Source organism: Oryzias latipes, chromosome 7, assembly GCF_002234675.1.
Source record: "Oryzias latipes chromosome 7, ASM223467v1".
Lineage (NCBI taxonomy): Eukaryota > Metazoa > Chordata > Actinopteri > Beloniformes > Adrianichthyidae > Oryzias > Oryzias latipes.
In genome coordinates, this window is record NC_019865.2 from 20,100,634 (window position 1) to 20,113,855 (window position 13,222).

Consider the following 13,222-nt stretch of genomic DNA (forward strand, 5'->3'; position numbering starts at 1 on the left):
GCATCCCAAGCAGTGTCCACAGCTTTAATTTAGCAATTTGCATTTAAGATTAAAATTAAACCAGTTTTGTCCAAACTGGACTCTTCAAAGTGCACTTGGACCCCAGGGGCTGACAGGCTCTTTAACAACAGGTTCACAGTTTTCTCATTTTTGTGCCTATGCCAAAAACGAAATGGGCCTCTCAAAACCTTCAGAGTCATCAACTTGGGGGACGGAGAAAAAAAAAAGGTGGATTTGTGTGACTGAGAACACCTTTATGGTACGTTCACACCGGGCTTGGAAATGAGCGTTATAGCAACCGCTTCCAGTGAAAAGTTATGTAAACATGCATATATGCGCGTTTTGGACTTCCGCGTTCAAAAGTCTCACATTCATGTGTTGCTATACACGTTTTTATATTCGTTTTGAAGCTCCACGTACAAAATTTTCCATCCACTGAATGTGCACTGAAAGGTAAACCAGTTGAACTTTGACCAATCAGGGAATGGAAACAGAACTCAGAAATCTCAGAAATGGCAACGTTTGAAAATCGATCGTGGAGGAGAAATTAATAATTGCAGGATGTACCCAACTAGAATTATATGACACCAAGTCTTTCATACATCGGAATAGAGCTGTGAAAGAACAAGCTTGGAGCAAGATTCACCAGATTTGCACCGCTTTGACATTTCCCAACCAAGCCTCTTCCAACTACAGTTGGAGGATGTTTAAGATTACAATCAAACCAGTTTTCTATCAGCATCTAATTTTGTCATTTTCAGCTGTTTAAGATCTATTTTTTCAGTTGGTAAAATTGGACTCAAACACCAATTTATAGGGTAAAAGTGAGCATACCTCAGTGACATCGCAGACACAAATCTCACTTAAATCCTAGTTCCTGTTTTGGATTTTAACTTCAAGAGTACAGCACTAATAAAAGAAGATTTAAAGACGTAAAGCAAAAAGAGACCAGGCACTGAGAGTTGTGTGTCTGAAATAGGCCTGAATGTTACTCAAGGCCTGTGACTGTGTTGGTGTAGAGGAGCCTGTGGTAGGGGTGTCATTTAAAACCTCCTCTGTGACCTCAGGCAATAAATAGCGCGCGGTGGTCAACTATAGCAGCAGTGTCTGTACATGTGTGTGTGGGAGGGGGATCAGCCCCTCCCCTTCGCTTGTCCTGAATGGACAATCACACCTTCACTGGTCTACGCCCCCTTCCTCCTCCTCCTCCTCCTCAGTTTCTGGTACTGCTTCTGTGATTGAAGCAGCGCCACTGAGCCGTCTGGAGTAGATCAGCGTTCCCTCTCAGGATTTTTCACCTCCCCTGGCTCTTTGGATTCTACCTCTTTGCTTCTCTGGAACACTGTGTCCTGATTTTAAGAAAATCAACTATGACAGCCAAACATCGCAAAGGAAAAAACAGTCCCAAACCGGAGGACAACTTCTTCAAAAATGATGTTATGGAAACAGAAGTTCACTCTGGAGGACATAACTACACTCAGCTGCTGGTTCTGGTAGTGGGCTCTGTGATTGCTGTTTTCATGGGAGTGTGGTTCTTTTTCCAGCAGCACCAAACTTTAACCCACTTATCAGACAATCTCACGGGCATCCAGATGAGGATCTCAAAGCTGCAGTCCTCTCATGAAGAACTGCGGCTGTCGAACAGCAAGGTAAGACCTGGAAAACCCTGAACTTTCAAGTGCACACTTGTCTTTTTCTGATGACCCACTTAAAGAATGAACAAACTGTCTCATTTTCCAGCAGCCTGTCATTCAAATAAACTCTTTTCGAGCTGCAGGCCTCTGTCAGATTTCAAAGTGCCAGGAGAACTCTGCCACTCAGCTGTTGATGTTTATTAGGAGGACCAGCCTAATCCTTCAGAAGCACCGCTTTTAACCCTGACTGAGTACTATCAATCAAAGCCTTCTTTTATTGTAGATAGTTTGCCACTGAACTGTGCAGAAGACGCTGCTGGAGGCAATAATAAACAAGTCAGGTTTGCCAGGGGTAATTTTAGTCTCTGATTTTTGATACCAAACACCAACTCAGAAGTCACAGGCCAAAGGCTGGGGAGACCGTGTATCACGTTAAACACAGTTGGAAGCAACTCTGAGTTAGAATGAGGGAGAATTTTCAAATAAACCTCTCCTTTCGGTTGAATTATTTAAAATACGGGGGAGAAAAGATCATCTGCAGTACTAAAAAATAACCAACAACTTCCTGATTATGAAACAATAACAGCAAAATATGGATCTCTGCCTGAGAGCACATTTATATTTCACGTAAGAAACTCTAGGCCGACTTCACAAACAGATGTGAGCAAATTTCCTGTGTTCCCTTAAAGAACTAACTCTGCATTGGAAGCACTGACTGTATAAAAGAACTGGACTGAGGAAGTGTGATGTCACCCATAGAAAATTACTTACTTCCGGCTCCAACCAAATAAAACAATTTAGTCACAATTTTTTCATGATGTGGAACATTAAATTGGAACCAGATGATGCCATTCAGTAGTAATTGGTCCGAATTGGTCAATATTTCTTTGGCTACAACTCTGGCCAATCAAGAGTGATTCAGGAAGATGCATGCAGTCAGTTAATAACTTTAACAACTTGCGGTACCAATAAAATACCACAAAAATTAGGATTAGCAAGAATATGTTAACTGAAGGTATCAGAGCAACAATGGGTGTTTTGAAAAATAGAGTGACTGAGAAACAGGTGTTTATTACTCTGTAGAAGTCTATGGGACTTTGGCTTATTGGAGCCACAGGTACTTCCTGTTTGTCAGTCAATGGTTGAAAGCTAATAAATCCAGTGAACTCACTTCATCTTCAGTTCTTTATAAAAGATATCTTGCCTCACAGTAAGGAGGCCATACATGGGTTTTCTTCAGCTTCCTTCCACAGTCCAAAAAACATGCTTCATAGGTTAATTGGTAATTCAAAATTGTCCTTAGATGTGCATGTGTGGCCCTGCAACAGACTGGCGACCTGTTCAGGGTAAACCCTGCCCTCCCCCCTGCAGTAGTTTAGCTCACGAGAACATCCATATTCTCGGGGCTGAACCCTTTTCTTTGTCTGTGCAGCTGCAAAGTTCAGAGAGTGTGGAGACTCGCTTGAAGATCCTGGAGGATTCATACGCGCTGGCTCAGAAACAGGTTGGCATGGCAATGGCCACAGCCGAGCGGCTCAAGGTGTCCGACCTGCCCGCTCAGGTCCTGTCCCTGCACACGGAAATGAAAGCCCGCCTGATGGAGATGCAGCAAGCCACCGTGTCCCTGGAGCAAATGAGTCAGCTGCAGAGCATGCTGAGGGGGAAGAGCGAGGAGTTTGAGGAGGTCAGAGTTCAAGTGGAGGGTCTGGCCGCACTGAGTAGTGAACTCTCCCAGAAGGTGGAGGTCCTGACCGGCAGCCTAGGAGAATTAGAATCAAAGCTGGAAGAGAAAGCCGGTCAGATCGACACGTTGAGTTCATCCCTGGATGCACAGGCGACGGAGGTGCTCGGGTTAAAAAAACAACTGGACACATACCAGGCTCAGCTGGACACCAACGTGGTGGAGATCACTACTGTCAGGTTAGAAAAAAAAATCCAGCTTTTGAAGCTGCTGAGAAAATATCTCACCTCCTCTGAACCATAAATCACGTTGACTCAATGTAAGCCTGTTGGGAGCCGTAGTCTCTGATGCTTTTTAACCAGGACCACAGTTGATTCACAATATTTTTACACCGCCTGAACTGACTAAACATTTCATTTTCGTAGACTAAATTTGACTCAAACTTAGTCACCATTTCCTTTGTGTGTAAAAAGGTTCCATATGAAACTCGTAAACATGCTGTTAAAATCATCAGAGAAAGATTTAAAAATCAAAACGGAAAAAACTGTAGAAGATGAACCAAAGGTTTGATTGCTGTGAGGGCCTCCTATGTTTCAGGGAGCCGACTGACAGGATGCTGCAGCAGTTCAGTGAGGAGGAGCTCTTGGATACGGTATGTCTGCGATGTTAAACATTCATGCATGGCTTAAAATGAATGAAATTTTTTTTAAAGAAGAATTTGTTTAAGTTAATTTTAGAATAAGTTGTGCTCTTTTATGTTTTGTAATTGATAGAAGTTGAAAAAAGGGCTCATCTCTGTAGACGTCAGTAGCTAATTTTACACTTTTTACTCTGTGGGCCTGTAGGAGAGTGTAATGAGATTTCAGTGTCATTGACTCGAAGGAGATAATTACCTGCCACTGTGCCAGTACTTTCAGATTTAACTTTTTTTCATGCAATTTTACACTCGGCTGTCCCAAACAGCCCCCACATCATGGGTTTCCCCCCCATTGATCTGCATGCATCTTCCTTCTTTCAGCTCCTAGAAGGTTCCCCAGTTTCTGAGATTCTGGAGCAGGAAGGGGAAGGGGACAGCTCTGTGGCAACTGGAGAGGGAGAGGAAGATGCTGCATCAACCAAAGAGGAAGAGGAAGCTGGAAAGAAAGATGCAGCTCTCTCATTTGGGGAGGTTGCTAAAGCAGGTACTGCAAATGAGAGGACAGAGAGAGCAGCAGAGGAACAGGAAGTGGACAGTCAGGAGCAAGAAGAGGAAGCTGGAGCTGTGGAAGAACCAGAAAAGAAAGATGTTCTTGGAGCACAAGAAGAAACAGCATCCTCTGAGCAAGCAGCTCAAGACAAGGACATGAAATCTATTGAAGCAGCTCAGGAGGAAGAGGAATCGGCATATTCTGAAACTTTTGTGGAGGAAGACTCAAAAGATACTGAAAAAGATCCCAAAGAAGAGGAAACAAAAGCCACTGAGGCATATCAAGAAGAGGAACCAGAAGCTACTAAAGCAGCTCAAGAAGAAGAGGAAACGGAAGTTCCTGAAGCAGCTCAAGAAGAAGAGGAAACGGAAGCTACTGAAGCAGCTCAAGAAGAGGAAACGGAAGTTACTGAAGCAGCTCAGGAAGAAGAGGAAACGGAAGCTACTGAAGCAGCTCAAGAAGAGGAAACAGAAGTTACTGAAGCAGCTCAGGAAGAAGAGGAAACGGAAGCTACTGAAGCAGCTCAAGAAGAAGAGGAAACGGAAGCTACTGAAGCAGCTCAAGAAGAGGAAACGGAAGTTACTGAAGCAGCTCAGGAAGAAGAGGAAACGGAAGCTACTGAAGCAGCTCAAGAAGAGGAAACGGAAGCTACTGAAGCAGCTCAAAAAGAAGAGGAAACGGAAGCTACTGAAGCAGCTCGGGAGAATGAGGAAGTAAAACTTGCATTTGAGGCTGGACAGGAAGAAGCCATTGAAACAGAAAAGGAAGAAGAAGCTGCAGAAGACTCGGTAGAAACGAGCGCTGCAGCTGAGGAGGAAGCTCCAGAGGCAGAAGAGGGGCAACTTCATTTTGGTGAAGAACAAGGTGCTCACTTTCTGGAGGAGGAGAGCTCATCAGCAGATGGCGCCACTTCAGTGAAACGAGAGGAAAACGTGCCTGAAAAGGCAGAAAAAAAGGAGGAAACTGAATCGAAAATTCCGACAGCTGAGAAGGAGAGCCAGGAAGCAGAAGGAGAACCCGAACAAACAGCCGAGCATGAAAACCATGTACTTGAAATGGAGGGAGAGCAGGAACTACATTTATTTGAGGAAAAGCAGCAGGATGAAGCAAGTGAGAATGAATCAGAGATGACACAAAAGGATGAAGATTTACCAGACGACAAATGTAACAACTAATATTTTTTAAAACAGGGCTAAGGTCAATTTTTGTGTAATTTCTTCTGTCTTTTTTGCCCTCTTTTACAGAGTATCTTTCCCCACAAAAGGACTGTTTTGTGCTGGAAATGCCCATGAAGGAGAAGGACCTTCTCTTACCAACAGCTGCCAGGAGGCAGACACTGAGACAGCAGAGCCACAATGTCTGAGAAAAGAAACTTTGGGTCGAAGGGCAACAAACACGTCAAGGTTTACCTGCCGGCTGAGTCAAACAAAGTCTTTGTTGAAGAACTACTGGGAATTCTCTGAATAAAGTTCTGCTGCTGCACATGACGCTGTGAAAGGTTTGTGGAGTGGAGGCAGAACGACTTTCTTAACATGTTTACACGTGGATTGAATCTGTTTCTGAATGTTGTTCTGAATTCCTGCAAATATTTTTTCTTGTGCTTTTATATTTTAGTAGTTTAAATTAGGTCTGTTTGGTGATTGCATTACCAGCTGCACAAAATCCATGTTGCTGTTTTTTGACACATTTGAACATTAAACTGTTTGGTTTCCATCTCAATATCCTATAAAATGATTGTCAATAACGCTTTTTGAAGTTTTCAGATGGTCTATGTTGTTTTTTCTTATTGGAAAGTTGTCTGTTTTAAATTGGAAAATAAAACACCTCAGGGATACATATACCCACAAAAGTGAGAACTGCTCAGTTACCATGCATAAATGAATTCTGAGAAGATCATATCAAAGATAGATCAATATGTTTTCTCATATAGAAACAAGAAAAGATGGTTTTGGATCAACTTGCCAATATTGAGAAAAGTTTTACATGAGGTTAGAGTGCCAAACTGTCATTTTACTTTAAAAAAATCAGGGTTGATCAAAAATGCTTTTTAACATGAAGAAAAGTTGTACAGCCTCAGGTCTGAATTCAGTTTTCTTCATTTTACACAAGTCTTCACGTTGAGATTCTCTGTAAACTGTTTTCATGATTTGTAAGAAGAACTCTTTTGTCAACATAACGTGTTTCCTGGTAAGAGAGGCCGACACATTTTTCACTAAGTTAGACCGAAAACATTCCTCTTTGGACAGGCTTATTGTCAGACTAGCTAGGATTCTAGTCTAACTAGGATTCTGAGATTACTTAACTTAATGTGAATGTGTTTAAATTAAACCTAATATTACAATTAGTTGTTAGTAGGCTGCTAGAGGTTGAAGCTGGGGCAACTATGGTGCACTGGGGTTCTGTCCTCTTTTCTCATCTACTTCTACCCTCCTTCGCTCCTCTATTCTTGATCATTATTTATCATTTAGTTCTCCTGAGGAGTGGGAAAGGAGGGGAGTGGGAGTGCTTCCAGATTCCAGTTGGCTCATCCGCGCTCCTGTACCAGACCGTGTACCTTGTCTCTGGCTCGCCTCTACTACCTACTGCTTCTACACCTGGCCGTGGATCCTGCCTCTGCCTCGTCTCTGCTCTGTACCTGGACGTTTACCTCGTCTCTGCTCCTGCTCTGACACCTGGTTGTGGATCCTGTCTCCGGCTCTACTCGCGCCCCCTGTTTTCCCTCCAACTCCTGCTGGATGAAGCTCGTCTGCTGGACTTTAGATATGTAGTTGTAGAGTTAGATAAGTTAGTTCTTCTCTATGACTTCTGGTAAATCGCCTGTCTGTCCTGGGGGAGGATCCCTCCTTCATGTGGGCACCCCTGAGGTTACTTCATTTTTTCCAGAATCCGGTTTTTGAGGAGTTTTTCCTTACTGCAAAGGGGGGTCTAAGGGCAGGGATGTCCAGTTTAGATGAGTCAGTTTGTTAGTTCAATTTAGTATTTTCCTATTGAATTCTATGTATTCATGATCCTTTTGATTTTATGTTTTACTTTTTTAATTATACGAAGCCCATCGAGACGACTGTTGTTGTGAATTTGGGCTATAAAATTGAAATAAATCCAGGTGTGTTACCTTTTCTATATTTCTTTGTGTTGTATTTTAGTTATAGTTGTGCAGCGAAAGCCTTCGCCTTCTGTTACAGAATTTGACACAAACCAAGAAGGGTTAAATGCTGCAGTTCCTCAGATGACCACCGGGAGCAAGTTGCAGAGCGGAAGTGATTACTCATCAACACCCATGTTAAAAAGTCAGATTTGACATAAAAATATAATTTGTTTACAGATTTAAAATAAATCATTGGAATCTTTTTACTTTGATCATTTTGATTTTAGACTTTTTTCTTTCCCTTACTTTGCTCAGATTCACATGTGAATGGACCTTTTAGAGCTTCTGTCCCACCCTTTTGCTTAAACTTAAACTCCTGTCAATCTGCAGCTCTCACTCCATACTTTGTTTTTTAAATGTGGAATTTTCAAAATTTTTGAAACAAATTCAATTTAAAAAAACAAACCTTATGAATAAAGTTACAGATGATCTGACCCGTTACTGTGCAGCAATCTCTTCATTGGATGGGATTAAACAATGTTAAAAACTGATTCCTTCAAAACCATTTCAACAAACATTTCTGTCTGTTCTTACTTTCTTTGTCAAATGATTTTTTAGCTGTAATTGTCCTACAGATAGTAAATGTGCAGTATCTACTATCAGTGTTGTTTTTGACTTACTTCAATGCATCTAAAAAGTCGTTTGAATAACTACGTTTGTTTAAGGTCAAAACATACAGAAAAGCTGTAATCTTAAATTACAATATCATCTTAGAAATTATAATTATATGACAATATAATAAAATATAATAATAATTATGGTAATAATTATTATAGTCTACATACAGATTCCTTCATGAGGACCTTCAGAATAAATACGTTAGTTTCCCTATACCAACTGTTGACCTGACTTTGGAGCCTGCTGCCCCTGGATGCTATTTATTTATGTGACCTTCTGGAAACATAAAACTACGCAAAACATGCAGTTCAATAAGTTTTCTTAAATGTATCCCGCACTTTACAGAAACTTTTTTTTATAGTTTTATACCATGAAAGGTAAGTATTAATGAGAAAATCAACAAACAGAAAGTTTTGTATAACCTTCTGTTAAAATTCATAACCCAAAATGGGAATTTCCATATTTTGCTTTATTTTACCTTTTTCAGATCAGAAGAGTTGACATTGGGGATTTTTCCAAAAGTGTACATTAAATTTTGCTGAGTATAATTCTATACACAGTAGGTACAGGGGCGAAGCCACAGGGGGACAAGGGATGCAGGTGCCCCCCAGCAGCAAAAAGCTTTGGCCTCAATAACTATCATTATTGACAAAGATGAAAAATCCTCAATTCAAGCTTCCTTAAGCACTGCAAAAACAACAAAAGCAATATTTTTGACTGAAATCTTGAGCTCTTCAATTTATTTACTACGCCCCTGGATTGTGTATGCTGCCCCATCTGGGCTTTTGAAGAATTTCTACACTGATTTACATTGGTAAGTAAGCAAAAATGACTGCAGTTTTAGTATTATAACAATAAAAATAAAACCATTTAAAAAATGTATTTTTGATCCTTTCATTTATAACAGCCTTCCACTTCACTGCTCTCATTTGCCTGCCTTTCAAATTATTTTGCCCCCTCTTGTCCCCCAAATTTAATTTTCTAGCTCCGCCACTGACTAGGTGTCATCGTAAACATCGCTGAGCAAAAATTGTCATTATTTAAGGTTGGTTGTTATCATGGCGTTAGGTTATTACACCCACTAAAGTTGTGCCTGTGACAGCGGAAAAACAATTACCTTTTGTTGAGAAAATAGTTGACTTGGCTGCAGTCAGATGTGGATGGTATCACTGTGGGCATAGAGAGACAAATACGCAATATCATAACTTTAAATTCCAAAATCACTTGCCTCCTTGGTCATTGAGATAATGGATGAAACCAGATAGAAAATGACATTCCCATTCTATCACACTGACTCATGTCTATGGGACTGAAAGGAACACATCAGTGCACACATGTGCTGTCATAGCTGACTGCAAAATGTCTCAAATTCTGCTGAAAAGACCAGACGATGCATCACGCACAGTTCTGTCATTTATAGATGTGCATATTTCTTAACAATATCATTATTTACACACCTGGTTTATACAATGTTTTATGCTTAGAGGCCGGATGATGCTTCTGGAGTTCGGAACAGACTCAGATGTCTTATCCTGTGTGACTTCTGTTTCCTTTTCTCTGGACTCTTCAGAGAAGAGGTAAGTTCTCAAGGCTGTGCACCTTTAGTGAGGTAAGAGAAAGCCTCTAACCCAGGGGTGGCGAACAAGTTTGACACCAAGAGCCAAATTTTTTCACTGTGAGAGTCAAAGAGCCACACCACGCACTGACCTGCCAAGACGCACACACACACACACACGCAATTAAAGCTGTATTATAGTCCATAACACACTCCTCTCCCTACAACAGAACAGCAGTATTATAATTGTGATTATTTCAAGAAAAGTGTCCACCCTCAATACACACATCAATGCAGCTTAGCCAGAGTTAACACAGAGACTACCCTAGAGGTCAGATACCCCCTCCACACACACAGGCACCTCTCTCTCATTTCATACACACACTCTCTCTCTCTCTCTCTTCATCTCACTCTTTTCTCTGCCTCTCTCTGACACACAACTACTCAGTGACGGGCAGTAAGGTTGATGCTGGTGAGAATGTAACTCCTCTGAAGTCAGATTTATGATGATAAAACTGAATATTTCATCGTTTATCCAACAGCATTTAACTGGTAATTCTTTGTGTCTCAACATTCCTCTTTCAATGATACTTACACCAACAAATACACAAACATCTGGACAGAGCATCCTTCTGGTGTCCGAGTCATTTATATTCACAATAAACACATTAAATACATTACATTTCAGTTGTGTGCAACTTAAATTAATTTTGACCTTCATTAGAATATCTTACTTCTATATGTTTTTTTTTATTCAAAATTGTATGAATTACATTTGCATCAAAAGCAAATAATTTCTTAAGTATTAATAAATTACAATGAGTCAGTTTATACCAAGTCAGTTATAATTTAACTGACTGCGTCATTCACGTACTCTTCTTCCTGCTCACATTAGGAACCCGGTAACTTCGATACACACCCATTCGCCAAAACGGCATGCAACTCAATTCTGCTAAAAGCTACCTGGCTCGTGGTTTTACACTAAAATCCCCCCTTCCCATGAGTCTTAGGGGCTGAAGGCGGGGCTAAGCCCCAGGCCAGTTGTAGCCTCTCTGATCAGCTCCTTTACGTGAGTGTCGGTCAGAACGGACCGATGTCTGTTCTCCAAATTATAACAGGGCCTTCTTTCAAAGAGATTTCTGCTCATTTATCTCCGGTTCTCTCGCTGCCTCATCAGTGACCAGCAGGGATCTCAGGGAGTCAGTCTCTGCATTAAAGGATCAATGAGAAAAGTGATCTGTGGTCGTTTCAGTCCAGTTGCGCAAGCAGCGTCACGTTCTGCGCTTCATTCATTCTGATTGCAGCTTTCTGCTGTTTGAGCTCCGCAAAGAAGGAAAGTGGGATGATTGCCGTTTTGAATGTGCACTTTGAAAAGCTTCAACTTGTTAATAAAGGAGACAACTTGTGTCAGATCAGGAAGTTTTTTCATTTTCTCCGGGATACGTTTTGTTCTTTTCTGCCATGACCAATGTTACTGCTTCCAAAAGCTCATAATAATAAACATCGTGACGCTATTCTGTTCAGTAAAAAGTAAGAATCTTCCCGTTCTTCCAGAAACATCCCGTGTTTATCTGTATACTCTGAATTTCACCATTTTGACCATGAGGGTACCGGTCTGCACGCACATAAATCTGTATCTGTGTTCCGGCAGTGGGCGTAACCCGCGCAAATGATTGGCGGTCACGTATGTGTCGGGAGCAGAATCAAACACACACACACACACACACTGCCAAATTACTTTTATTATTAATTATTTATTTTATACGGAGCCCGTGTCCTGACATTGAGATATAAAAATATATCTTGTTCCCACAGATTAATATCTTGTTCCCACAGGTTATTATGTCGTTCGCACGAAATACTATTCCGTTCCCACAAGATACTATTCCGTTCCCACAAGATACTATTCCGTTCCCTCAAAATACTATTCCGTTCCCTCGAAATGATTAACTCGTGCGAACGCAATAATTATGTTGTTCGAACGCAATAATTATTCACGTCATAAGTCATTCACGCGGATATGCTCTTTGTACGCCGGCAAAAGCCGCTTTCAGCGGTAACTTCCGTGTCTCTGTGACCCATATTCGTTCAAAAAAGGAACATGAAAAACAAAATTGATCACTTTATTACCGTCTCAATGAATATAAGAAAAATATCAAAAGATTTATGATAACTAGGCTGCTTTGTCAAACGATAGCTCCTGCTAGGCTAGCTCCGCCGCAGAGCTCTCTGTTTGATCATGTATGCCGGCATTTGGGCAACTGGCTGGTCTGTTGTCAGACAGCTGATATTGTAATTTAGGGTCGAATAGGAATAATAATATTCAGGACTTGTCTTTTATTAACTTTAGCAGTCAGTATCTTTACATTCGAAGGCTATTAGGCTACATGCTAACTGACTAGCCGATCATTTCCTGTTTTTAATTTACGTCATAGATTTACAGCAGATACCTTCACATTTCTGTCTGTGTGTGTCTCATTACATTGCATTGAAGACACGGAGGATGTTTAGAGAACAGATTTATTTATTTTAAAAAGCACAGAAGCATCCATCGTATTCACGTTCACATCATCTGGTACGCCCTCAGTCATCTTGCTGCAAAAGCCGCTTCCTGCCGCTACTTCCGTGTCTCTGTGAGCATTCAATAGGGGTAAAAATAAAAGCAAGAATGGTCGATCTGTTATTTTCTCGATGACAATCTGAAAAATATCATATTAAGCTGGCTGCTTCGCCGAAAGCACTTACCTTTAGCTTGTAGCATAACAACAATGGCAGTACGTCACGTTTCCCAGAATGCTTTCCTGCCAATCATTGGCCAATCACCGTGTCCCTGTGACCAAGGTCTAACAACAAGACCAATGGTTGGCCGCAAAGCATTCTGGGAAACGTGACGTACTGCCATTGTTGTTATGCTACAAGCTAAAGGTAAGTGCTTTCGGCGAAGCAGCCAGTTTAATATGATATTTTTCAGATTGTCATCGAGAAAATAACAGATCGACCATTCTTGCTTTGATTTTTACCCCTATTAAATGCTCACAGAGACACGGAAGTAGCGGCAGGAAGCGGCTTTTGCAGCAAGATGACTGAGGGCGTACCAGAGATCATCATGTGAATGAACGTGAATACGATGAATGCTTTGTGCTTTTTGAAATAAATAAATCTGTTCTCTAAACATCCTCCGTGTCTTCAATGCAATGTAATGAGACACACACAGACAGAAATGTGAAGGTATCTGCTGTAAATCTATGACGTAAATTAATAACAGGATCAATGATCGGCTAGTCAGTTAGCATGATGTATCCTTATAGCCTTCGAATGTAAAGCGACTGACTGCTAAAGTTAATAAAAGACAAGTCCCGAATATTATTATTCCTGTTCGACCCTAAACTACAATATCAGCTG

General features: G+C 41.1%; 1 protein-coding gene across 2 annotated transcripts; it reads left to right on the forward strand.

Moving 5' to 3' along the window:
• The first annotated feature begins 1,215 nt into the window (after positions 1-1,215).
• LOC101164980 (cilia- and flagella-associated protein 251) lies at positions 1,216-6,342 on the forward strand. Of its 2 annotated transcripts, none has more exons than XM_011477424.1 (5): positions 1,216-1,649; positions 3,067-3,554; positions 3,913-3,967; positions 4,334-5,666; positions 5,747-6,342. In XM_011477424.1, coding segments are annotated over exons 1-5 (2,157 nt in total). In that variant the 5' UTR covers positions 1,216-1,370; the 3' UTR covers positions 5,749-6,342. The 2 variants fall into 2 exon arrangements, with proteins under 2 accessions (XP_011475726.1, XP_004070971.1); XM_004070923.3 differs by having other exon boundaries at positions 1,221-1,649; positions 4,334-5,612.
• Positions 6,343-13,222: the final 6,880 nt, after the last annotated feature.